At 38.9% G+C, this 27,214-nt stretch overlaps 2 protein-coding genes across 2 annotated transcripts in view; one reads left to right on the top strand and one right to left on the bottom strand.

Moving 5' to 3' along the window:
* The window catches only part of BBOX1 (butyrobetaine (gamma), 2-oxoglutarate dioxygenase (gamma-butyrobetaine hydroxylase) 1), a 93,433-nt gene that overhangs the window by 31,423 nt on the left and 34,796 nt on the right, over window positions 1-27,214 (bottom strand). Inside the window, exon 5 of the mRNA XM_011964705.1 lies at window positions 3,649-3,847. Coding sequence (XP_011820095.1) covers window positions 3,649-3,847 — 199 coding nt within the window. The remainder of the gene's footprint in view (window positions 1-3,648; window positions 3,848-27,214) is intronic.
* LOC105528112 (cTAGE family member 8-like) overlaps window positions 24,734-27,214 on the top strand; it is a 241,298-nt gene continuing 238,817 nt past the window's right edge. The window contains exon 1 of the mRNA XM_011964709.1: window positions 24,734-24,750. The gene's annotated coding sequence lies outside the window, so the exon portion shown is untranslated. The remainder of the gene's footprint in view (window positions 24,751-27,214) is intronic.

Raw genomic sequence — 27,214 nt, 5'->3', positions numbered from 1 at the left:
AGTAAAGTTACTGAGCATTTCACATGGTTGCATAAAAAATATTGTCTAGATGATGTGCTGACAAAATAATGACAAGCATCTGAGAAAATACAGATGTGGAAAATGACATGCACTTTTGTCCTGAAAGTTATTGCCATTTTGATTTAGTTGAACGTAAGTTTATAATGGTGAAAGATTCTAATAATTATTGCACTCATCTGCTGGTTTATAGTCCTTTACAAAGATTTAGGCATGATTTAGTCATTAAACATTTATTCCTTGCGTGCTGTATATGAAGACAACATGAAATGCTGTAATCTACTGTTTTTTTGTTCATCCAACCAACCACTTAACAATTGAGATGACAGCCAAGAACCAAAAATAGCTATTCGCATTCTCATTTTCATTTTAGACTCATGCATTTAACAGTTTTGAAACTAATAACCCTACTTGAATGGAAAAGTGCGAGGTGGGTATTAGTTTCCCAAGGAAGGCATGTCTAACGTGGCACCATCAGCAAGCTATTATTGTTTTAGGCATCTAACCAAGAGCAGTCATAAGCTTCCTTGAAAAATCTGCATGGAGAGCAAAGTTTACTTTTAATCTGTTCCACTTTCCTTTCTCTATCCCTCTTCTGTTGTTTAATCTCTTTTCTCCATTATTTATTGTGTGCATTTATTCATTCCATTCACTCACTCACCAACTAATTATTTTTCAAAAAAGAGTAAGATACTTTTCCAGTGGAGAAACAAAGATATGAAAGAGAGGGACATTGTTTAAGGCAGCTACTGAGTCTGTTCTGAAGATGTCATGTCCAGGCACAACCAAGGTAGAAAGAATAACGTGGTAAATGCCATTTAGTGCACATCACTGTGAGAGTTCAGACGATGTGAAGCACCCCGGTTCTATCCCAATGGAAACCTGCCTTCTATTGAAGTCTCCCTTCCTTTCAGCCAGAGGTTCTCAACCTTGGCTGTACATGAGAATCACCTGCAGAGTTTTGAAAAGTTCTGATACTCAGGCCAAATACCAGTACTGTTAAAAAAAAAATAAAAAAAGGAAAACACACTGTGGAGATGGGATGCAGATGTCAGTATTTTTTAAATGGGCTATTCCAATAAGCAGCTTAGGCTGAAAATCACTGTTCTAAGTATTCCTTCTTCTTTTAAATATCAGACTTCAGTATCACTTCTGCACATTACTATGCAGAGAAATGGAAAAAGGGGACAATATTAGAGAAAATATTTATTTTTCATATTCTCTGAACAACATCAACAAAAACAAAAAAGCAAATAAAACAACAATAACAAAAACAACAAAACTGTTCTGTCAGTTCTTGAGGTAGATAATTAAAAATTGTCAAAAAATATATGGACAGATCTTGATAACTAGTGGTGGAAGTAAGGGGTAAGGTAGTAAGAAAGGCGTTTTCTGGCATGTGTACAATTTGAGAGATTCAGGTAAGAAATGTGATCATCTAAGGAAGGTAGGATGTGGTAGGTTAACTTATCTGGTTATATGGCAAGGTCCATAAAGGACATGGAATGGTAGTAGGAGGTCTGATTTGTTTTGACAACAGACCTTTAGTATTTATTCCAATAATTTCACAATATTAGATCAGTGGCCAAATTATTAAGCCCTTTCATAGAACCTGCAAAAACAAAACAAGACACACATAATAAATCAAGCTTAGATTTGACCCCTAGTGTGATGGGTTTGGGGGGTAGTTTAGAGAACTCCAACAAAGAGCCCAAAATTTGGCCACTGTTATTAAATTGTGAAATACCTTGGAATAGATACAAAAAGTTTGTTGTCAGCAAATAAAAACTAAGTGAAACGACGTAGAAGAGATTCGTTTCGAAGTGTCCTATTTAACACCAATGGCTAAAAGCTCTTCTTTTCCGTGTGCTTTCTTCATATTATTGGCAGCAAGGTAGAGTAGAAAGTCCATAGATAGGACAGACTCTGGTTCCTTTATTACTATCTGTGGGCACTTGGGTTACAAATTAATTCTCTGGGCTTCAGTTTCCTTATCAGTGAACTGAAGGATAATATTCATTTCGGAAAGTTGTTGTGAGAATTAAATGAACAAAACATAATACAGTTGAGGCTCTTAATAATTTTGAGACTTTTCCCCTCTTTCCTTTGTCTGTTGTTGCTGTAATCTCTAGGGCAGCTCAAATTCTTGCAGGTGTAAGGGAGATACAAATTTTATACAACACAAATCCACTAATGGTAAATGTAAGTTTCGGAGTCAGAGTAGGTACTGGGTTGTCTAAGTCTAAACATGGCAGAGATGGCGGTCTTTCAGTGATTGAATATTTTCAGTCTCCTGTTTATCTACAGACCTAGTCTTACTCTAGTTTAGGAGTGGCAAACCTAAAGAGTAGCAGGACACTTGCAGGTCTGGAGAGGGTGGAGGATTTTGGCAAACTGGAGAGTGAGTCTATGCTCTCTTCAAAGGCAGCCTCTATTTGTATCCAGCAGATTGTTTACATGCTAGGATTTAGGCTCTGTTGTTGCTAGAGATGATTTTTCAAGAAAAGTCAGGTCCACATGTAATGTAAAATCTCCCAGTTTTTAAGTGTTGACAACTAATTCCGTTTTCTTTCAACATCATGTGGGCCAAACCAAATATCTGAATACAGCCCGTGTGCTTCCAGTTGCAACCTTTGGAGTTGGAAGGTCCCTTTCACTTTCAATGCTCTCTACTCTATGAGCCCAAGAATAATTGTATTAATGTCACATGAGGGGCTCACTCTAAAGAAATATAGTTATACTCCCATGTCTACATAAGTGTTTCCTGTTGTTGTGTTTCACTATCCATAATTAATGTTACCTCCAAGGAAATTCTTATGCAAACAGCCTCTTGTTCCAAAGTTAAAATCAATTATATCTCCCTATTACTAACTAAAGCACATAGGACTAATTTTATGAATGTTAGTTTTATCTTTTTAACATATCTGTGACTGACTTTAATTTCTCAGGGCCCAACTTTAATTTTCAGCCAATTCTTGGGAGGTAAAAGTTTAAGAAACTTTAACATAAAGTTTAATATGTTGTAAAGTCTTGGAGAAACACAGTCTTTTATCACATCTGCTGTGGAATAAATTATGTCCCCCCAGATTCATATGATGAAGGTCTAACCCCCAATGTTTGGAGATAGAGCCTTGGGCCCTAAGCTAACAAGACTGGTGTCCATATTAGAAGAAGAACAGACAGCAGGAGTGTGCTATGCACTGAAGAAAGGTCATGCAAGGACACAGTGAGAAGGCAGTCATCTGCAAGCCAGAAAATGTAAGCCTCACCAGAAACCAACCCTGCCAGTACCTTGATCTTAGACTTCTAGTTTCCAGAACTATAAAAAAAATAAATTTCTGCTGTTTAAGTTATCTGATCTGTGATATTTTGTTATGGCAGCCCAAGCAGACTACATATACCACTTATAACCAGCCTAATGTCTTTGGTGCCTGGTGTCTTTGGGCTTTTAGGCTCTTAAAAAATTATCATTCTCAGCAAAATACTACTTTTAGATTCTTCTTTTTATCTGGCTTCCTGCTCAAGACATTATGAAAATTTCTGTACCTTCAATCAAGGGGGTCTTCCTCAGTTGCGAAGTATTTCAAACTTTATCTGTGATGGCAGAATACAAACCATTTGGTGACTCACCCATAAAATGTGAGATAGAGGAAACCGATTCTTTTCCCAAGTTTTGAAACTTCTCCTGGTTTGTCAGATGCTCCGGTGAGTCGTACTATGCCTACTTTCTTGAGGGTGGAAAGCCACTTGTACGCATGTTCATCATATCTTAAAACATCTTCAAAATCCAAAGTGGGTAGCTGGAGCTCTGAGCCCCAGTATTGACATTCTGTGAATTAAGAAAACGAAGAAACCAGATGGGATTACATTCTTTTTATATAGGATGATAACCTCAGAGAAAGGGCTAGTTCATTAAAGTTGATTGTTGATTTATAATGGAGTTTATGAAATGTTATTCATATTAGAAATGCTCAAGTCACTAGGCCTTTCTTCCTTGGTGCCATACCAGTCTGTTATATGCCTTCTGCTTACAACTGTGTCTGGCCCATAGCAGGTATTCAATATGTCCCATTTGTTAAGGGAATATTGTTTAGCTGATGAATGGCTCTTTATCTGTATGTTCTAAGGACTTCTCTGCATGGACACTGCTTAGAAATAACTCTGAGATACTGTATGTGTTAATGGCCAAGTTATATTACTCAACTCCAAATAGATGATAAAATCAAAATGGTAGATTAGAACAGAATATGTCTATTCTTGGGGTCTGGGTGCTGGGGGCTGAGGAGAGCTTTGACATGGTAGGTACAGCTCTTCTTTCCTCTTATTTCACCTGATAAGAAGCAACCTCTGGGATCAGATCATCCTTTGGGGTCAGCAAAAAAAGATGAAGGTATATTCCTGGAATACATAGACCTTTTGGTGGGAGTGCCACACAGATAAGGTCAAATGCTTTCCATTAGCTCTCTCATTCTTCATGGTTAAATGCTCATAAAAACGCTTAACTGAGAAAACAGAAAGAAAAATGTAAAAAATAATTGGCTTGCAAACCGGGCTCTCCCAAAGGAAGTGGAACACAGAGGAAATGCAAATTTGCCAATGAAAATAACACAGATATCACCAACTGAATTCAAGAAAAGCCTGACTCTAGCTAATCCATTTGATTTCTTCCTTCCTTGGTAAGAAAATTGCCCTAGGAAGGTAAGCCTTCCTAAAAAGTGACAGAATGAGAACTTCTGATCTCAATATCATCGTGAGCAATGCTTTACTTTTCTAGCTGGGGAATGTGTCATTTTATAAAACAAAATAAAGCCCCTGTTTAAGAATGAAGAATGGGTCAGTGCCTCTTGTAGTAGTTGTGGACTGGAAATCATTGCTTCTTTGATGTCAGCATAGCTGTTTCTGCAGAAATAGGAGTTTTTGTAGGAGTCAGTGGCTTTAGTAGTAAAAAGATACATGCAGGTGCAGGGAGCCACTTCTTGCTCTTCCACCAGCTAGTTGCATAAGGACATTGGCAGAGGTTAGTAGGTGTGTGTATGTATGAAAGCCTAATTAGGCTATAAATGCACATATTGCCAAAGTTTCTGGGTTATTAAGCATAGCAGTTTGTATGATGAGCCAGAATTTCCAGACCAAAATTGCAAACTGTAAATTAGGCCTCCCTAGAGGTGCATTAATTATTTTTTACTTTGCTAATATTCGTTAGTACTGAACACATTCCACAGGCCCCAGTGACTACTGTATTGTCTCTGAAAGTTGAGCTGATATCCAGCCACTGGTTCTGAATTCCTAATTTTAACTCTTTTCTTTCTGTGAGGGGTAACCAGAACTGAAAGAACCACAGTCTTTCCAGCTCCTTAAGCATTGCTTTTCAAGTGCTTCTGATATTTGAGAAAACTTTAGAATTTAATATTAACCAAGTCACTTTGGCAAAGAGAAACAGGCCAGCACATGGGTTATGTTTTATTAGACCAGAGCAAGTTGGTTAGATCAATAACAGACAATGAGGTGTGAAAGTTTCAGGATGGTTTTACATTTTGGGGGCGGGAGGAAGGATGGTTTGATACATTTCTTGGTATTTCTTGATTATATGAGCTACCTAATCAATAGTCATTTGTTGGTTTATATTTTTAATAAGGCTAATATTTTATCATGTCACAAGGCATGGTGATAGGCAGTAGATTTTGAAGAGTTCACAGTCTACAGGAGAATTTGACATGGAAGGTGGCAATTAAAACAAAATATAGTCATTGCTATAGTTGAGATATGTTCGGGATACTAAGAAGGTATCTGTTGTGGGAAGTCATGGACCCCAAATGGAGGCACTGGCTGGAGCCACGGCAGAGGAACATAAGTTGTGAAGATTTCATGGACATTTATCAGTTTCCAAATAATACTTTTATAATTTCTTATGCCTGTCTTTACTTTAATCTCTTAATCCTGTTATCTTCATAAGCTGAGGATATACATCACCTCAGGACCACTGTGATAATTGTGTTAACTGTACAAACTGATTGTAAAACATGTGTGTTTGAACAATATGAAATCAGGGCACCTTGAAAAAGAACAGAATAACAGCGATTTTTAGGGAACAAGGGAAGACAACCATAAGGTCTGCCAGCAGGGTTGGGCAAAAAGAGCCATATTTTTCTTCTTGCAGAGAGCCTATGAATGGACATGCAAGTAGGGAAGATATCACTAAATTCTTTTGCTAGCAAGGAATATTAATATTAATACCCTGGGAAAGGAATGCATTCCTGGGGGGAGGTCTATAAATGGCCGCTCTGGGAATGTCTGTCTTATGCAGTTGAGATAAGGACTGAGACACGCCCTGGTCTCCTGCAGAACCCTCAGGCTTACTAGGGTGGGGAAAAACTCCACCCTGGTAAATTTGTGGTCAGACCGGTTCTCTGCTCTCGAACTCTGTTTTCTGTTGTTTAAGATGTTTGTCAAGAAAATACATGCACCGCTGAACATAGACCCTTATCAGTAGTTCTGCTTTTGCCCTTTGACTTGTGATCTTTGTTAAACCCTTACCAGGAGTTCTGCTTTTGCCTTTTGTCCTGTTTCCTCAGAAGCATGTGATCTTTGTTAGACCCTTACTAGTAGTTCTGCTTTTCACCTTTTGAAGCATGTGATCTTTGTACCTACTCCCTGTTCTTACATCCCCTCCCCTTTTGAAACCCTTAAGAAAAACTTGCTGGTCTGAGACTCAGGCAGGCATCACAGTCCTACTGATATGTGATGTCACTCCTGGAGGCCCAGCTGTAAAATTCTTCTCTTTGTAGTGTTTCTCTTTATTTCTCAGCCAGCTGACACTTATGGAAAATAGAAAGACTCTAAATTGAAATATTGGGGGTGGGTTCTCCCAATAGATATCAAATTTTCTGATCCCTTGTCTAATGCTCTTTCTTGATGCCCAACTACCCTTTCACGTTCATGAAGTTCCCCAGGGCAGTCCCTCAGACTTCAACTATTTCCAAAAGAAAACGGGATTGATTTCATATGGTAAGAGCCTCTTCTCAGAGAGGCAATAGATGTGGCTTTGTTTTGAATATTGGATTATGTGATTGTTTGCTTTGCCACTCCCATTTGCTCATTGTGTTTATAGTCCTCTGATTGTAACATCTGACACCAATTAAAAAGGTTTGCAGGAAGAGGATGATAAATGTTACACAAATTACCTACTGACTGCCTAACTAGAAAGGTCATTTGGGTTTTAGTGAGAAGAAAAATTTACTGGCCAAAACATCAGTGTTAAGGGCATAAATAACAAATCACCATTTCCTCTTTCCAAAGCTCACAGCTAGGTGGACCATGTCCAGAACATTAAAAGATTTATTGAAAACAGCTTTAAGCTTGTTAGAAATCAGGGGCTCATGGAGTATTAGAAGTGGATGGGATGTTAAAGACTCACTTAGCATTTCGTATTGGTTTTTAGATTTCCCATCACTGTTTGTTCTTATCGCTGAACAAAACATTTGCCTAAATTGCAGATGAAAATTCTAGTTTTCTGGCACTGTGGTAATTGGTCCAAAAATGTATTTTCTATTCCTATGTAGACTGTTGTATGGAATTAGGTATGGTCTACGTGATTATCTATAGTAAATGTGTTGCCTTTACTGCAGCTGTTTAATTTATTGATGAGCATTTATTAAGATTTTAAGAAAAATGTATTGTTTCCTATTGAGAGTAAACCAGCCTAGAGAGATGATAGTGGTACAGACTATAGTACTGTCCAATAGGGCTTTCTGCAATAATGGAAATATTCCATATCTGTGCTGTCCAATATCATAGCTACTAGAAACACATGGTTATTGAGATTTGACATCTGGCTGGTGAAACAGAGGCACTAAAGTTTTTACTTTATTTAATTTTAATTAATTTAAATAAATAGCCATATGTGACTGGTACTGTATTAGATAGGTCATTCATGAAGAAAAGAGCATGGAGGCAAGAGGCTTGGGTTTGAATCATTGTCTAGCCACTTACCAGATGCTGTCATTTCTTGGCTTCTTCTCTGTGTCTCAGTCTTTTATAAAATAGAGACAGTTATACTTATTCTGCAGATCTTTTGTGACCATGTAATGATATTATGAAAGGAGTTTGGTACAGTACCTGGCATATAGAAGATCCACAGTATCAATAATAATAGCTAATATTTGCTGAATACTTTCTACGAGTGCTAGATGCTTCTGTACCTTATTTCTTTTAATTTCCACAGCAAATGTATGTAATAGATGCTTGCAGTGTTGCTGTGTTATAGAGAAGGGAACAGAGTTCTAAATCATGCAGCTAATGATTTACAGGACTACTTAGTCAAATCCAGGTGACTGATTCAAAAATCTGTAATTTTAACAACTGCATATAAAATAAACATTTGATGCCTTGAAATACTATAATCATAGGTATTTTTATGTCCTGTATCTGAATGTTCATAGCTTAGTCTGTCCCTCATAAAGTAAATCTACTAGATAAAAATGAAAGCAGAGCAAGCTACAATTAGGAACATTTTGTCTGAACTTGTTCAAGCATGGGTGTTTAAAGATAAACCTTGGCTTCTATTCAGAATTTTAAAAGCAGGAAAAACACTATGAGCAGGTTTCATTGCACAACATTGAAACAACATTGCTATTCACCTTTGGTGAAATGAACCAAGGCTTTGCACACTGAAAAATCAGCTAGCTTCTCTTCTTTAGTATACATCACTATATTTCAGTGATCCATACCTTTTTGGTTTTACTTAAGGTCACTATTACTTTCCAGAGAGTTTCAGTGTGACCATGTGGCAGGGAAATATAATACACAGTGATTGAAAAATCATTTTCACAAGATGAATTTTCTTTAAACGTTGAGTTTATATTTTGACTACTTTGTTGATTCAAGAAGCATCTGGTTAGGGCACACACTACATACTTCCATAGCATGTTTCAATGAATTTTTGTTTCTATATGAGCTTTTTTTTTTTTTTCCCCATTATAAAATAGCACCCACACACACTCTCACATAATATTCTTTGTTTTAAAAATACAGAAAGATTTATATTCTTTTAAAAAATATGTTATCCTTTAAATGTGTAAAGTTAACCATATTCATACAAAGAGACTCCAGGATAATGCACAGCTATCAATATAGTAGGCAGCATAGCCTGTAGTATAAATAATTCTGATTTTACAGGAGTTTACCATCACAATGTGGTACAATGGTTTTTCAGTTCTTCAAAGTTTATACTTTTTCAACCACAGCTCTCATTTTGAAGTGCTCTAGTTAGGAGTTTTGCTGAAATCAGAGACTAAGGGCCATAGCCCATTAGAACCTGTGTCCCAGTGTGAGCCTCTCCTAAATTTGGTTACGCTAAATATGACTTTCACAGACGCTGCTGTGACTAACCAGTTTTCAAATTCATCATAGTGGCCTGAATGTGAAATGCTCTAATTTTCAGGGATACAGACGCACCCTTGGAGTTACTGTGGGTTGGGTTCCAGACTGCCACAACAAAGCAAATAGCTAAATAAAGTGAGTCATGTAGACTTTCTGGTTTCCCAATGCATACAAAAGTTATGTTTACATTATACTGTACTCTGTAAGTATGAAATAGCACTACATCTGAAAAATATGTATACCTTAATTAAAAAATATTTTATTGCTAAAAATTGCTAATGATCATCTTAGTCTTCCGTGAGTCATAATCTTTTTGCTGATGGAGGGTCTTGCCTCAATGTTGATGGTTGCTGACTGATCAGAGTGGATGTTGGTGAGGGCTGGGGTGACTGTGGCAGTTTCTTAAAATAAGACAACAGTGAAGTCTGCTCCATTGATTAATTCTTTCTTTCACAAAGTATTTCTTTGTAGTATGTGATGCTGTTTGATAGCATTTTTCCACAGTAGAACTTCTTTCAAAATTTGGGTAAATCTTCTCAAACTCTGCCACCACTTTATCAACAGTATTTGTGTAGTATTCCAAATCCTTTGTTTTCATTTCAACAATGTTCACATCATCTTTATCAGAAGTGGAATAGATTCCATCTCAAGAAACCACTTTCTTTGCCCATTCATAACAATCAACTCCTCATTCATTCAAGTTCTATTATGAGATTGTAGCAATTTAGTTACATCTTCAGGCTCTACTTCTAATTCTAGTTCTCTTGCTATTTTCACCACATCTACAGTTACTTCCTCTGCTGAAGTTTTGAACCCCTCCAAGTCATCCATGAGGGCTGAAATCAACTTCTTCCAAACTCCTGTTGATGTTGATATTTTTTACCTCCTCCCATGAATGAAAAATGTTAATAATAGCATCTGGAATGGTGAATCCTTTCCAAAAGGTTTCCAATTTATTTTGCCCACAGTCATCAGAGGAAACACTGTCTATGGCAGCCATAACCTTATAAAATGTGTGTTTCTTAAATGATAAGAAAAATGATAAACCATTTGTACAAGGTTTCCTTTTCAGGGTTAAGCATCACATTCTGGATCCTGAGCTGTATTTCAAAGAAGGAAAAGACACAAAATGTGTGTGTTTCTTAAATGATAAGAAGCCCAGCTCCCTGGGCTGCAGAATGAATACTGTGTTAGCAGGCATAAAAACAGCATTAATCTCCTTGGACATCTTCATAAGAGCTCTTGGATGACTACATTGTCAGTGAAAAGTAGTATTTTGAAAAGTATCTTTTCTTTCTGAGCAGTAGGTCTCAACAGATGTTGAACAAATATTCAGCAAGCCATGCTGTAAATAGATGTATGGTCATCCAGGTTTTGTTTTTCCACTGATAGAGCACAGTCAGAACAGATTCAGCATAATTCTTAATGGCCCTAGAATTTTCAGAATAGTAAATGATCATTGATTTCAACTTCAAGTCAATAGCTGTATTAGTCCCTAACAAAAGAATCAGTCTGTGTTTTGGAGTGTTGAAGCTAGGCATTGACCTCTCTTCTTTAGCTGTGAAAATCCTAGATGGCATCTTTTCCAATATTAGGCATTTTGTCTACATGGAAAATCTGCTACTTAGTGTAGCCACCTTCACCAATGATCTTAACTAGATCTTCCAGATCACTTGCTGCAGCTTCTCCATTATGCTTGTCACTTCACCTTGCACTTTTATGTTATAGAGAAAACTTCTTTCCTTAAACCCCATGAACCATCCTCTGCTAGTGCTAGACTTTTCTTCTATAGCTTCTTTACCTCACTCAGCCTTCACAGAATTAAATAGAGTTAGGGCCTTGCTCTGAATTAGGTTTTGGCTTAAGGAAATGTGGCTGGTTTGATCTTCTATTCAGACCCCTCAAACTTCCTCCACATCAGGAGTAAGGCTGTTTTGCTTTCTTATCATTTATGTGTTTACTGGAGTAGCACTTTCAATTTCCTTCTGCAACTTTTCCTTTGCATTCTTCACAACTTGGCTGACGGTCTGGTGCAAGAGGCCTAGCTTTTGACCTCCCTCAACTTTCGACATGCCTTTCTCACTAAACGTAATAATTTCTAGCTTTTGATTTAAAGTGAGAGACATGCAACTCTTCCTTTCACTAAAACACTTAGAAGTAATTGTGCTGTTATTAATTTGCCTTACTTAAATATTGTTGTCTCTCAGAGAACAGGGAGGCCCAAAGAGAGGAGAAAGAGAGAGAGAGAGAGAGAGAGAGAGAGAGGAAAGGTTGGATGGTAAAGTAGTCACAACACATACATTTATTAAATTATCTGTCATATATGAGTGCTGGTTTTGGTACCCCAGAAAAATTACAGTAGTAAGCTCAAAGATCACTGATCACAGATCACCATAACAGATATGAAAGTAATTAAACAGTTTAAGATACTAAGGTAATTGCCAAAATGTGACACGGAGGCAAAAAGCGAGCACATGCTGTTGGAAACATAGCGCCGATAGACTTGCTTGAGTGTTGCTACAAGCCTTCAATTTGTGAAAATCGCATATTTGTGAAGCTCAGTAAAGTGAAGTGCAATAAAACAAGGTATGCCTGTACTAATATGCCTGAAATCACACTACATTTTATTAAATCCCGCAGGAAAATTGTTCTATGATATCAGCACAGAAATTTTAACTTTGCGTGTGTTGAAAGAGTAATTTAAAAGCATTTTCTTATCTTCCCCCAACTGTAAAACTTAACTATCCAGGGAACCAAAAGAAAATACATTTGACCAGAGTAAATCATTTGTCAGGAGAATACATTAAAAACAAATTTAAGTTTCACACTTGGGTCTGGGTACATAAACAGTACAGAAAGTGATGGAATATTTAAGGTATGAACCACCCTTCCTAATTTAACTTATGGTCTTACTAATAAATACTTCCTTGAACATGTGCTTCACACATCATAAAATTTATGAACAGGCTACATGCTGGTTTTCAAGGAACCATTTGTACAAGGTTTCCTTTTCAGGGTTAAGCATCACATTCCTGGATCCTGAGCTGTATTTCAAAAAAGGAAAAGACACAAAGAAGCTCTTTAGTTAAAGATTCATGAACACAGCATGCTAGGTTGCAATGTGTTATTGCAAGAGTTCAAGACCTTCTGTCCACCTGCACTGAACTGAGCTGTTGGCTCTGAAATAGCTTATCGAATATGCAGGAGATCAGCCAATCTCTTACTGTCTTTTCCTGTAAATACCTTCTAGGGACCCTGACAAAAACAAAGTCTGATCCCTCCTAGAGGAAAGGCAGCTGAGTGGAAAATAGAGCTTTGATTTTCTTCTCCTGCACTATGGGGATCCTGCCCTCTTCAGATTTTCTTTTTTTTAACTTCTTGTCTAGTGAATTCTACATGTCTTTCAAGATTCTGATCACTTCTTTTATGTTGAGATTTTTCCAGAAGCTGACCCTGTGATGAAGATTTAAATGCAAGAAATTTATTGAGGCAGTCTATCTGGAAACACTCATAGAAGATAGGGAATTAACACAGGAAAGAAAACCTCTGGAACGTGTTGTAATGAACAGGTTACTGCTTTGGCAACGGGCTCAGCACCACTAGACTTCATAGGGACACTGTAGGGTATACCTTAGAGGTTTCACACTTGGGGAAAGGACACTCAGGTGCTCAGGATACCCATGCCTACCCCTCTTTGGTTGAGAGCTGCTCCTCTGGGCATCCACTCCTGGGTCTTTTTGGCCTTTCTTGTGGCTGGCCAAGCGTGCTTTCTCAGGCAGAGAGGGGAGATTGGCAGTCTTGCAACATGTGCTGGCATGTATGTGACAAGTGCTAAGGGGCTATGGCAGGGCACTGGCAGCCTCTGCAATGCCCTTCTGGAAATCTCCTGCAACTGCTAATGGTGCTCTGGATGCCTGACTTCTCTGGCCCCCCAGCACGTCAGTCCCAGTGCTCATGATGTTATGTTGACATCTTTCACTCACACAACACATCTGTTGAAATCATTGCTATGGAAAAGAGATCGCATTTGTGAATAAAGACAGATATGATCACTTCTCTTGTTGGGGATAAAGGGTGCGAAAACAAGGAAGCAAACACATAAATATTAATACATAAAAACAAAAATTTTGGCAAGTGCTATGAGGGTAACAAAAGGGGTGTATAACAATAATAAATGAATGTTGGGATTGGAATAGGGAATGTATTTAGACATGGTGATTAAGGAACACCAAGCTAAAGAGAAACTATTTATGCCAAATCCTGAAGGGTGAGAGAAGACAGTCATGCAAAGGGCAGGGGAAAGAGTGTCAGGTAGGAGGGACAGTGCGAAGATGGGAATCATCTTGTTTGAAAAACTCAGTCATCAAGGCTAGAACTGGGGCAAGAGGGCATGTACCAGATGAGGTAGAAAAGCAGGAAAGGGCTGGGTCAGGCAAGACTCAGTCTCTTCCGCTAGATTATAAGTTCCTCAAGACCTATGAGGATCATGTCACTTATCTGTGTTTTCACCAATAATGCTCCTTTCCTTCCTCCCCAACTTGTATAGTCCAACACTGAAGGTTTTCCGAAAACTGTTATGGTCCATATCCAAAACAAATCTTTGCTTATTTCCTAATGATGGCTACAGCAACCCCTGAAAAATGAGATTGAGACTGAGTACACTTTTATATTTTAAAAGACGAAGAAATTCATAAAATATTTAGGTGGTAACCCCATAAAACTCTGAAAGTATTGCTGAGAATGTACAAATGGGGCTTCTAAACAAGTCTAATCTGCTTGAAAGGAGAGACACACATTTTCATGTTGGACTGTTAGTAACCTGACATATTCTGTATGCTCAGTCCTATGACCAGAAAGATCATCTAGCTGAAGAAAACAAGAATTACACATAAAATAATAAAGAAATCGTAAATGGCAGTGTATGATAAATAATTTAAAAAACAATGGACCATAACATTTATTGAACACTTATATTTTCAAGCACCCTTCTAAGGACTTTATATGGATTAATTTATATAAATCTCACAACAATCCCATAAGAGATGCTCTATCACTGTTCTTATTTTATTGATGAGGAGACAGGCACAAGGAGCTTAGAAAATTTGTTGAGCGTCAGACAATATGTGTCAGATTTGGGATTCCCACACAATTTGACTGAAGACAATGGGAAAAGAGTTGTATGGTGAAGGAAAACATGCACCAAAGGATGTCAAAAGGAAGGATTATTATCCCAGACTTCCTTAGAGTTGGCAGGGAAGACAGATAATTCAGTTTTATTCTCTGTCTTTGTGATTCTCCTCTATGACATCCATAAAAAGGTCACAGAAGGCCCTCTTCATCCCTTTCAATGACATGCCACACACCTCCCTGTGGGACAGCGGGTTTCAAACAGCTCCAATTGTCACAGCTTCTTTATTCTGCTGAGGCACAATAGACCTTTTAAACCCTAATTCTGTGCTCCAGAATTGCAGAATAGTGATATAGTTTGGATATTTGTCCCTACCCAAATCTCATGTTGAATTGTAATCCTCAGTATTGGAGGTATGGCCTGCTGGGAGGTGATTGGATCATGGGGGTGAATTTCTCATGAATGATTTAGCACCATCTATTTGGTGCTGTCCTCACAATAGTGAGTGAGTTATTGAGAAATCTGGCCATTTAAAAGTCTGTGGCACCCAGCAAAAGAAACTATCATCAGAGTGAACAGACAACCTACAGAATGGGAGAAAATTTTTGCAATCTATCAATCTGACAAAGGGCTAATATCCAGGATCTACAAATAACTTAAACAAATGTACAAGACAAAAACAAACAACCCCATCAAAAAGTGGGCAAAGGATATGAACAGACACTTCTTAAAAGAAGACATTTATGCATCCAACAGACATATGAAAAAATGCTCATCACCACTGGTCATTAGAGAAATGCAAACCAAAACCACAATGAAATACTATCTCATGCCAGTTAGAATGGTGATATTAAAAAGTCTGGAAACAACAGATGCTAGAGAGGATGTGGAGAAATAGGAACACTTTTACACTGTTGGTGGGAGTGTAAATTAGTTCAACCATTGTGGAAGACAGTGTGGTGATTTCTCAAGGATCTAGAACCAGAAATACCATTTGACCCAGCAATCCCATTACTGGGTATATACCCAAAGGATTATAAATCGTTCTACTATAAAGACACATGCACACGTATGTTTATTGTGACACTATTCACAATAGCAAAGACTTGAAGCCAACCCAAATGACCATCAATAATAGACTGGATAAAGGAAATGTGGCACATATACACTATAGAATACTATGCAGCAATAAAAAAGGATGAGTTCATGTCCTTTGCAGGGACATGGATGAAGCTGAAAACCATAATTCTCAGCAAACTATCACAAGAACAGAAAACCAAACACTGCATGTTCTCATTCATAAGTGAGAGTTGAACAATGAGAACACATGGACACAGGGAGGGGAACATCACACACTGGGGCCTGTCAGATAGTGGGGAGCTAGCGGAGGGATAACATTAGGAGAAATACCTAATGTAGGTGAAAGGTTGATGGGTGCAGCAAACCACCATGCCACGTGCATACCTATGAAACAAAACGACACGTTCTGCACATGTACCTCGGAACTTAAAGTATAATAATATAATAAAAAAGTCTGTGTCACCTCTCTCTTTCTCTTGCTCCTGCTTGCATGTGTGATGTATCTATTCCCTCTTCACCTTCTGCCATGATTGTAAGCTTCCTGAGGCCTTTTTGAAGCTGAGCAGATGCCAGCATCATGCTTCCTGTAAAGCCTACAGAACCTTGAGACAGTTAAACCTCTTTTTAAAATAAGTTACCCAATATCAGGTATTTCTTTAGAGCAGTGCAAGAACAGCCTAACACAGGCAGCCTTGAAGATGTGCATAAAGACAACTACTGCATTAAGTATTTCTTTATAAGGGTAAGTGGTCTCTTTCCTCCCCAGTATTTCTTCATGCTTTCTGGGTACCATGCACTCCACTAACCTTTCTGCTTTTCTTCGGATGACATGTTTAAATTTACTGATGCCCCATGACAGCACTGGCATCTTGAATCGGACATAATACTGCAGGTATAGTCTGGTCTATGCCTGCAGGGTGGGCTCATTCCTATATTTTTTACTAATGCAGCCCTTATCTAATTAGTGTTTTTTGGCAGTCCCAACTCTGATGACTCATATTAACTTTTCAGTCCACCAGAACATGTAAGAATTGCCTGTTAGCCAAGTATTTGTCTCCTGGATTCATGTACTTTATTTCTGAAGCTAGTTCATTGAAAAATAACTTACTAAGCACATACAGAGATGAGAATAAAGACTACATCTGATATGGTCATTTGTCAAATTTAACAACTCAAGGTTTGAAGGTGAAAAATCTGGGTTCCAATCCTAATTTCAACACTTCCCATCTGCATGACATTTGGAAAGTGAGAAATTCTCTAAGTTCAGTTTCCTTATCTGGAAAGTACAGGATGAGAACAACCTACAGAGTTGTAAAATTTGAATGAGATAATATCTATCAAGAATTTAACATGATGTGCCTGCTGTCCGGTTAAATCTTCACTTGAACCAAAGCAGCTGAGTGTGGCTGGAGGAAAACACACAAGGATGACTGATTTTATTGAAATCTCTAGTTAACTATACCTTACGTAGTCCTATCTGACTGTTTCGTATGTTTTCTATCCTCAAACCTTCCACACTTCCTCCTCATATTTATGCTTATCTGGTGACTTTGATTCTTACTTCAGTGAAAAGACAGAAGAACTCACAAGAGAATTTCCATACACTGCTACCCCCATACCCATCAACCTGCCTGAGTCTGTGTCCTTATCATTACTTGATATATTATAGGTATATTTGTACATTTATTTGTCTATTTCTCTACCAAAATGTGAACTGCTAAGGGGCAGGATTTTTTTCTTATTTTGTTCACCACTGATTCCCTAGTACCTGGAACAGTGCCTGGTACATAGCAGATATTCATTAAGTGTGATGGATGAATAAATGCACAATCCATGGAAAGTGCTCAGTAATGATGTATGTTACTAATATTAGTTATTTCTCTATATTTCAACTGTCTATTGTGAAAGAGAGTCAAATATTATAGGTAATGACCATTCGGTGTAGTAATTGTAGTGACAGACAGAGGATCCATACAAATTGCTGTGAGTACATAGACGAGGAAGAAAATAGAAGGTATTTAATAGTGCAGATGCTCTTAAATCAAACCTTGGCTCTTTCACTTCATCTCTCTTTGATTACAAACTAGTTATTTATTTCTATCAGCCCAATTTTTCTTGTGTATAAAATGGTTACAATAATAATGCTGCCTGGGAGTTATTGCTAAGATTAAACAGGGCAATAAATATTAAGTGCTGAGCTCAGTGACTCTAACATGGAAAATGATTTTAAAGCATTTTTTAAAAAGAAAGAGCAGGACGGGAATAGGAAATAAGCTATAGGAGGAAGAAGAATGGCATATGATGTTGGTAGTGTGGACAGAAGGTTAACAGTGGAAGCAGCAAGATATGGTTGGATTCTGAATTATTTTGATGATAGAGCTAATAGAACTTTTAAATAAGTTGAATGGGTGTCATAAGAGATAAACAGTAGTCAAGGATAAGCCTGCTACTGGAGAGATGGAGTTGCCACCATCAGCTGAGATGGAAAATGCTGTATGTGGAGCAGAATTAATCTTAGACCACCTGCTCCCAGCAGCAGGTTCATTTTTCCCTCTGGTTTTCCTCAATGTGTTTCTTATTGTTCCAAGTAAATAACTTCATTAATCCCCTCTATGGTTTCCCATCATGTATCTTGATTGGTCAATTTATTCTGGGCTAGGAACTTCTATTACACCTTACTGAAGTTCGAGCTTAAAGACTGTGGTTCCTCATTATACGGGCACATTGTTTTCTTTAGATATTTTTCTTTTATATTCCCTGTTGAGATCTGCTTTTCTATGGTGATGAGATTGTACTGATTTTTGGTTTGGAATTTTTCTTTTTCAAGTATCTAGCACATATGCGACATATAATGTAGCTGATGATTGCTGTTATTTTCATCTGTAACTATTCTTGACTAAGTAATAGATAACACAGGATCACTTTCTTCCAAGTGTGCTGGTCATTCCAGCTTCACCAAACATTTCTATACTCTTGACTGGAATTAGGTTCATAATTGACCACTCCTTTCACTGCCTTCTTTAATTCTATTTAAATGAAACTATCTACCAGGTAGGTAAACTTTTGCTAGGAATCAAACCAATGTGTGACTAAATGGCAATTGTCCACCTTTGAGATACTCTCATGTGTTTAATCAGGAATAGAACATGGTTGTTCTTCATGTAAGGGGAGCTCAAACATTAGATATTATAAGGCACTCTTCTACTCTCCTGTATTTTTCCCAAATGTTCTTTAATGTGCCTTTGCTCTTACGTTTATGGTGCTTTAACTGGAAGGAAAAGGGGAGACAGGAAGGATCTAACAGGTTTTGAGCATCCACAGTGTGCCAGACACTGTGCTAAGTACTTACAGTTTATCACTTATTCTTCACCTCCCAAGGCTAATAGGCATCACTTCTTTTAAATATGGAAAAAGTGAGGCTCAGGCCATTTATGAAACTAAGTCAAGTTCACAGAAAAAAGTCAAAACTAGCTCTTCTGACTCCAAAGTGTGTGCTCCTTCTGTTAACACCATGTTATTTCATGAGTGAAGAGCTTTCTTGATATACTGGACTCTTTCACCTTCTCTTCTAGAAATTCTAATAAAATTCTTTTTGAAAAATGTGTATGTGTGTGATGTTCCCCTCCCTGTGTCCATGTGTTCTCCTTGTTCAACTCCCACTTATGATTGAGAACATGCAGTCTTTGATTTTCTGTTCTCGTGATAGTTTCCTGAGAATGATGGTTTCCAGCTTCATTCATGTCCCTGCAAAGGACATGAACTCATTCTTTTTTATGGCTGCATAGTATTCCACGGTGGGGGACTAATGGAAGGATAGCATTAGGAGAAATACCTAATGTAGGTGATGGGTTGATGGGTGCAGCAAACCACCATGGCACATGTATACCTATGTAACAAACCTACACGTTCTGCACATGTACCCCAGAACTTAAAGTATAATTAAAAAAAAGAAAAGAAAAATGTGTATGTTTCCATTTGTATATGAAAGCCTTGCTGTTTGAATGTTACCAGTGAAATGATGGCTGTTTCCTGGGCTTACTTTCTTTCCTATTGATATTTGTGGCTTGGTTTAGGGATCAATATAAATGTAGGGTGGAATAATTGATGAAGGTCTTCATTAGGATGTGAGTAAACCTTCTAGAATGGGTAGGTAAAGCTTGACCAGTCAGAAAGAGAAGAATAAGCCATGCAGGAGGCAAGCAGAACTTGGACAAAAAAGGGAGTCCACATGCTCGTGGAGGGCGTACCAGATTGTGGGATGATTGGAAAGCCCCAGTGAATACTTTTATTCTTTAGGCAATGAGACACATGAGCAAGGGGGATAAGAGATGATTGTGAGCCTCAGGGGGATTGCCTTTAGAATTGTGCAAGCTGGGTATGAACAGAGAGGCCATGTTATGTCAGTCATACAGACATGGGATGATAAAAGGCTCCAACTAAGCTGTTGGCAAGAAAGACAATCTATATAATCTTTCCCTCCATAAGCCTAACTTAAATATCAATCATCTCTATGCAAACAGCAAATACGTAATATAATCGAAAGCCAATAGGAGACGAGAAAGCAATTTTAATAATAATATTCTACATTTTTCAAAAACAAGTATTCTGCTCAAGAGGGTCAAGAAAACTGTTTTTTGTTTGTTTGTTTTATGGTGGATTGGAGACATTGTTAGTATGCCTCCCGCTTTTGGAAAGACAAAATAGTGTGTAGAGATTCACACTGTGAACTTTTTTTCCAAGAAGCAACACAGGAACTTAACAGGGAAACTGAAAGAAACCACAGGCCCTTTGAAATAAGTGGCAGGCTGCAGTCTTCACTGTAAGCCAGGTGGAAAACTATAAGTCCCCAGAGTGCGAGGGCAGATAAACTGCCTCCAGGATATACCCTCCCACTGGGGAACCTGGCAATACAGCCCATGGGGGAAGGCCTTAATCCTACCCAGCACTGGAGCTGATTTAGGGAGTGGTAGGGAACATAAAAGTAGGAGCAGCAGCGGGAAGAGTTCTGTGCATTCCCAGTCTCCAGTATGGATGGAGGGAAGCCATTTTTGGTCTTACAGAAGTCTGTCAGCTAATGCAGGTAGCAGTCACAGGTTGAGAGAGGCTCTCAACTGAAATTCAGGATATAATCTCAAGTGCAGACAAACACCGTTGGCCAGAACTTAAGGGTGGGTGGGAAATGTGCTGCTGCCACAGGTGCAGGAGCCGGGTGTTCTGGCTTTCTGGGTGGACTGGAAGGGGTGAGGTCTGAAAGCCATGGTAGCATCTTCTGGGGGAGTTCTGAGCATAGACTGCTTAGGACTTAGCTAGCTGCTGCTAGTGGAGAGCACTGCAAGTGTGAGACCTGCCTTGCCAAGTGAATGGGAGCTGGGTGGGGTTTATTGCCACCTGCTATTCCTCACTTCCTGCACAAACTCTTCTGTGCAGCAGAGACAGCTGTGCTTCTCTCTGGAACACTACCCCAGTGGCAAGATAACTGCCCTCCAATTTCACAAAAACTGCTGCTTGTCCTGCATGTGGAGAGTCAGAGTGTGGCCCTGTCTGACCCAGATGCTACCTGGCTTTGCCCCTCCACCCACCCTGGTAACTTAACACAATGGACAGAAACTTTTGGGAGCTTTATGGCCCCACTCATTGTCCGAGAATACAGAATACCTCCCCTAGGTAACAAAGCAAGCACAAATCCCACTGCTACTAACACAGTTTGTGCTCTTTTGCAAGTGCCACCTCCTGGCTGGAGGTCAACTGACACAGTCCATTACAACATCTGCAGGTAGAATAACACAGTGCTCAGGAAGAAGAACATGTGTGCGTTACCTCAGTTATCACCATTGCTTGCAGTACCATGGCTAACCAGGAGGTCTTGAGTTTGCCCGTGTGACCAATTCATTACTTTTTCTACCAGCATTTGAGAAAGCCAACATACTAAAGTTATTTATAACCAAGGAACTTTACAGAGTTTACGTCACTTCCCTGCCATCTCCATCAGAGCTGGGAGACTTGAGGACAGATCACATCACTGGTTTCCTTGCAGACATTTCCCAGCACCAGCCTGGAGTGTGGCAGCCCCACTAGGTGGCTAGACCCAGAGGAGCAGCCGCCTTCACAGTAGTCTGGTTCTCAGCAACTCCTACTCCTAGGCGGACAGCGAAGGTACCACATTAAGAGAACACCTTGAGAGATAAATGAGTCTGGATGGCAGGCCTTGAATCCCAGAACTTTCTGCTGGTGGGAAGTTTCTTTCAGCAGAGGCACAGATACGGTGCTGGGCTCAGTGGGGAAAGTCTGAAGCTCTGCCCCAACTGTGAGGCAGCCCTTGTGCTCACAAACGGTCTTGGAGAAGAATTCTTTTCCCCTCTTGTCAATCACTGAAGACACAGCTAGGGCTTCTCCCATAGGAGTTCAGCATGAGTCCACCTATAGGCAGCCTTTCTGGAACACTTCAGGGTGACTGAATCCCCACAGGAGGAGTGCCTTCTGGGTTCAGGCTTGCATGAGGGGTAGTGTCACAATTCATCTCTATTTGGAATATCAAGTATTCAACTCTACTTGGAATTTCATTCCTGTAGATGAAAAGAGATGCCTGTCTCATTTGAATAGCTGTAGCACTAGATCAGGAGTGTGACTGGGAGATGGACTGCTTTCCTGCTGGCCTGTCAAGGGAGAGGTCATTCTTCCCCCTGGTAAGATCTCAGTGCTCACTGAGAGCTCCCCTGGCCACCTCTGTCAAGACTGGGACTTCTGCCGACTATTGGGTGTTGCATTTACCCACCTGCTTCAGCCACAACTGGTTTCTACACAGGGACACCTCTCCTACTGGGGAAAAATAAACAAAAATGTGCACCCCATGGGGGAATGAGAAAAGCTTCAAGAGACCTCTGCTATTCCAACCTAATAAGAGATAGTGAACTTAGTCACACACCAAGCACATCATTACTACAGCCAGCATCTGAGAAAGCCATCATACAAAGACCATAACAAGAAATTCTTACAGAGTCTTCACCCCTGAAAGCACCAAGAGCTAAATAAGGCTGCAATAAACTATAAACATTAAAGTCACATCCTTCAGGGGAAAAAAGACATAAAACAGTCAAATAAAAAGAAGTCAACAATAACGAAAAGAAATCGTCTATCCAAATTAGAAGGAACCAGAAAAATAATCCTGGCAAGTATGAAAAAACAGGGTTCTATAACATCCCCAAGATATCACATTAGCCACTGTCCTCCAGACCCCAGAATGGTAGATCCACAGACAGCTTGCACCACATACCTAGAAAAGCCACAGACACTCAATGCAAGCCTGTGAAAGCAGCCACAGGGGCTATATAACCTGCAGACCCACAGAGGCAGAGCTGCCCAAGGCCTTGAGAGTCCACCTCTTGTGGCCTGAATATGAGATATGGCGTGAAAGGAGATCATTTTAAAGTGCTAAGATATAATGACTGTAAAGTTTTCAAACTTTTATGCTCTTCTTCCCTTTTAAACATAACTTTCAGTTTTGGCTAATCTCTTTGTTCACACATATGAGAATAGACTTTTATAAACAGCCAGGTCACATCTTGAATGCTTTGCTGCTTAGAACTTTCTTCTCCCAGATACCCTAAATCACCTTTCTCAATTTCAAAGTTCCACAGATCTCTAGGGCAGGGGTAAAAGGCCATCTTTCGTCTTGCTAAAAACTGACCTTCACTCCAGTTCCTAATACATTTCTCATCTCCGTCTGAGAGTACCTCAGCCTGGACTTCATTGTCCATATCACTATCAGCATTTTGGTCAAAGCCATTCAACAAACCTCTAAGAAGTTCCAAACTTTCCCACATCTTCCTGTCTTCTTCTGAGCTCTCCAAACTGTTCCAACCTCTGCTAATTTCCAAAATCACTTCTACATTTTTAGGTATCTTTATAACAGTACCCCACTCCCAGTACCAATTTTCTGTATTTGTCCATTCCCACAGTGCTATAAAGAACTACCTGAGACTGGGTGATTTATGAAGGAAAGAGGTTTAGTTGATTCACATTTCCACAGGCTTACAGGAAGCATGGCTGGGAGGCCTCAGGAAAGTTACAATCATGGTGGAAGGTGAAGGGAAAGCAAGCATCTTTCTCACATGGTGTCAGGAGACAAAGAGCAATGGAGGAAGTGCCACACACTTTTAAACCATCAGATCTCATCAGAACTCATTCACTATCATAAGAACAGCAAGGGGGAAGTCAGCCACCACGATTCAATCACCTCCCACCAGCCCTCTCCTCTCACATGTGTGGATTACAATTTGACATGAGGTTTTGGTGGGGACACAGAGCCAAACCATGTTGCCTTACAAGCCCAAAGGGATTGGGATCCTATCTTTAGCCATTTTATTTTTGGAGGCGGAGTCTCACTCTGTTGCCCAGGCTAAAGTGCAGGGGCACAATCTCAGCTCACTGCAAGCTCTGACTCCCACGTTCACGCCATTCTCCTGTCTCAGCCTCCCTAGTAGCTGGGACTATAGGCACCCACCACAATGTCTGGCTAATTTTTCATATATATATATATATGAAATGGGGCTTCACTGTATTAGCCAGGATGGTCTCTATCTCCTGACCTTGTGATCCGCCCACCTTGGCCTCCTAAAGTGCTGGGATTACAGGCGTGAGCCACCGCACCCAGCCTTTTTAGCCTCTTTAAAGAGAATAATTGTCAGGCAAGAATTTTGTATCCTGCAAAACTAAGTTCCATAAATGAAGGAGAAATAAAGTCATTTTCAGACAAGCAAATGCTGAGGCAATTTGTTACTACTAAACAAATCCTACAAGGAATGCTAGGAGTTCTAAATCTTGAAACAAAAGGTTGACATGCACCAGAATAGAACTTCTTGAAAGCATAAAATGCACAGGCCTATAAAACAATAATACAATGAAGAAAATAAAGTAGGTAACAATTAACATGATGACTGAGAAAGTATCTCACATCTCGACATGAACATTGAATGTAAACAGCCTAAATGCTCCACTTAAGATACAATTGGCAGAATGGAAAAAAAAATCACAAACCAAGTATCTTCTGTCTTCAAGCGATTCACCTAACACATAAGGTTTCATATAAATTCAAGGTAAAGTAGTGGGAAAAGATACTCCATGCAAATAGAAATCAAAAGTGAGCAGAAGTAGCTATTTTTATATCAGATTAAACGGACTTTAAAGCAACAATATTAAAAACAAAAAAGAAAGAAGGTCATTATACAATGATGAAAGAATCAATCCAACAAGAGGATATTACAATCCTAAATAACTCTGGAGCTCCCAAATTTATAAAACAATTACCATTAGACCCAAGAAGTAAGACAGAGAGCAACACAATAATAGTGTGTTGTTATTGGGGACTTCAATAGTGTGTTGCTGTCAGTGGGGACTTCAATACCCCACTGACAGCACTAAACAGATCACTGAGACAGGAGGTCAATAAAGCAACAATGGACTTAAACTATACTCTATAACAAATGGACCTGATATTTATAGAACATTCTACCCAATAACTGCAAAACACACATTCTTATTAACACATGGAATATTTTTCAAGATAGACCATATGATAGGTCACAAAACATGTCTCAATACATTTAAGAAAATCAAAATTATGTCAAGTACCTTCTCAGAACACAGTGCAATAAAACTGGAAATTAACTCCGAAAGGAACCCTGAAATCAATACAAACACATGGAAATTAAACAATCTTCTCCTGAATGATTTTGGGGTTAACAATGAAATCAAGATGGAAATTAAAAAATTCTTTTTTTTTTTTTTTTTTTTTGAGACGGAGTCTCGCTCTGTCGCCCAGGCTGGAGTGCCGTGGCCGGATCTCAGCTCACTGCAAGCTCCACCTCCCAGGTTCACGCCATTCTCCCGCCTCAGCCTCCCGAGTAGCTGGGACTACAGGCGCCCGCCACTTCGCCCAGCTAGTTTTTTTTTTTTGTATTTTTTTTAGTGGAGACGGGGTTTCACCGTGTTAGCTAGGATGGTCTCGATCTCCTGACCTCGTGATCCACCCGTCTCGGCCTCCCAAAGTGCTGGGATTACAGGCTTGAGCCACCGCGCCCGGCCAAAAATTCTTTGAAATAAATGACAATATTGACACAAGTTATGAAAATCTCTGTGATACAGATGTTGACTACTATACATCACATAAACAGAATTAAAAACAAAAGCCATATAATCAGTTGAATAAATGCAGCAAAAGCATTTGATAAAATTCAGCATCTCTTTAGGTAACCCCCAATAACAAACTAGGCATTGAAGGAAGATACCTCAAAATGCCAGGAGGTGAATAAAGGCCATATATAACAAACCATCAGCCAACATCATACTGAATGGAGAAAAGTTAAAAGTATAAGTTAAAAGTTAAAAGCAAAAGTTAAAAGGTTAAAGTTAAAAGTTCCAGTTCCTGAGAGCTGGAACAAGACAAGGATGCCCACTTTCACCAGAAAATGGGCATCCATTTTCTAGAATGAATGTCCTAGCTTGAGTAATTAGACAAGAGAAAGAAAATAAAGGGCAACCAACTTGGAAAAGAGGAAGTCAAATTATTACTGTTCACTGATGATAAAATTGTACACCTAGAAAACTCTAAAGATTCCTCCAAAAGACTTCTAGATTTCATAAGCAAATTCAGTGAAGTCTCAGGTTACAAAATTAACATACACAAATCAGTAGCAGTACTATACACCAACAATAACCAAACCGATAATCAAACCATGAACTCAGTCCTTTTTACAATAGCTGCAAAACAAAATCTAGGAATATTTTTAACCAGGGAGATGAAAGATCTCTATAAGGAGAACTACAAAACACTGCCAAAAGAAATCATAGATGACACAAACAAATGGAAACTCATCCCATGCTCATGAATTAGAACACTCAATATTTTAAGAATGACCACATTATCCAAAGAAATCTACAGATTCAAGGCAATGTCTATCAAAATATCAATACTATTCTTCCCAGAATTAGTAAAAAAAAAAAAAAAAAAAAAAAAAAACCAAAAATTAAAAGACTGCCACAATAACAACCAGATATTTTACTCTTGCTCACTCAGGAAGGTAAAGAGAAAAGCAAAGACAAACAAAAAGAAAAAAAAAAAAACCACAAAATCAAATAGAAAATGAGTGCAGACAGTTTACAAAGCAAAGCATCAAGTGTGCTATCAGGCTCCAAGGAGGCTTTCTCTATGGCTTGGACTTGGACATGTTATAACAGCTATTTTATTATATCATGGAAAGAAATAACTGAAGTAGGTCATAGCATTTCAAATTATTTTTCCAGTAGGAATATTATGCCCTGATGACATGGTCTATTTTCACTTCTTCCATAAATCACCAGTGACTTCCCTTAAAATGGTCCCTTGTCTCCAACCTCTTGCACTTCATGCCATCCTCATGTTGCCTTATGTATTAGTCTGTTCTCACATTGCTGTAAAGAAATTCCTGAGACTGGTCAGGCGCAGTGGCTTACACCTGTAATCACAGCACTTTGGAAGGCTGAGGTGGGTGGATCACTTGAGGTCAGGAATTTGAGATCAGCTGGGGCAACATGATGAAACCTCGTCTCTACTAAAAATACAAAAATTAGCCTGGC

This window comes from Mandrillus leucophaeus, unplaced genomic scaffold, assembly GCF_000951045.1.
Source record: "Mandrillus leucophaeus isolate KB7577 unplaced genomic scaffold, Mleu.le_1.0 Scaffold700, whole genome shotgun sequence".
NCBI lineage: Eukaryota > Metazoa > Chordata > Mammalia > Primates > Cercopithecidae > Mandrillus > Mandrillus leucophaeus.
The sequence above is the reverse complement of the archived record's forward strand: the minus strand, read 5'-3'. Positions and strand labels throughout refer to the sequence as shown.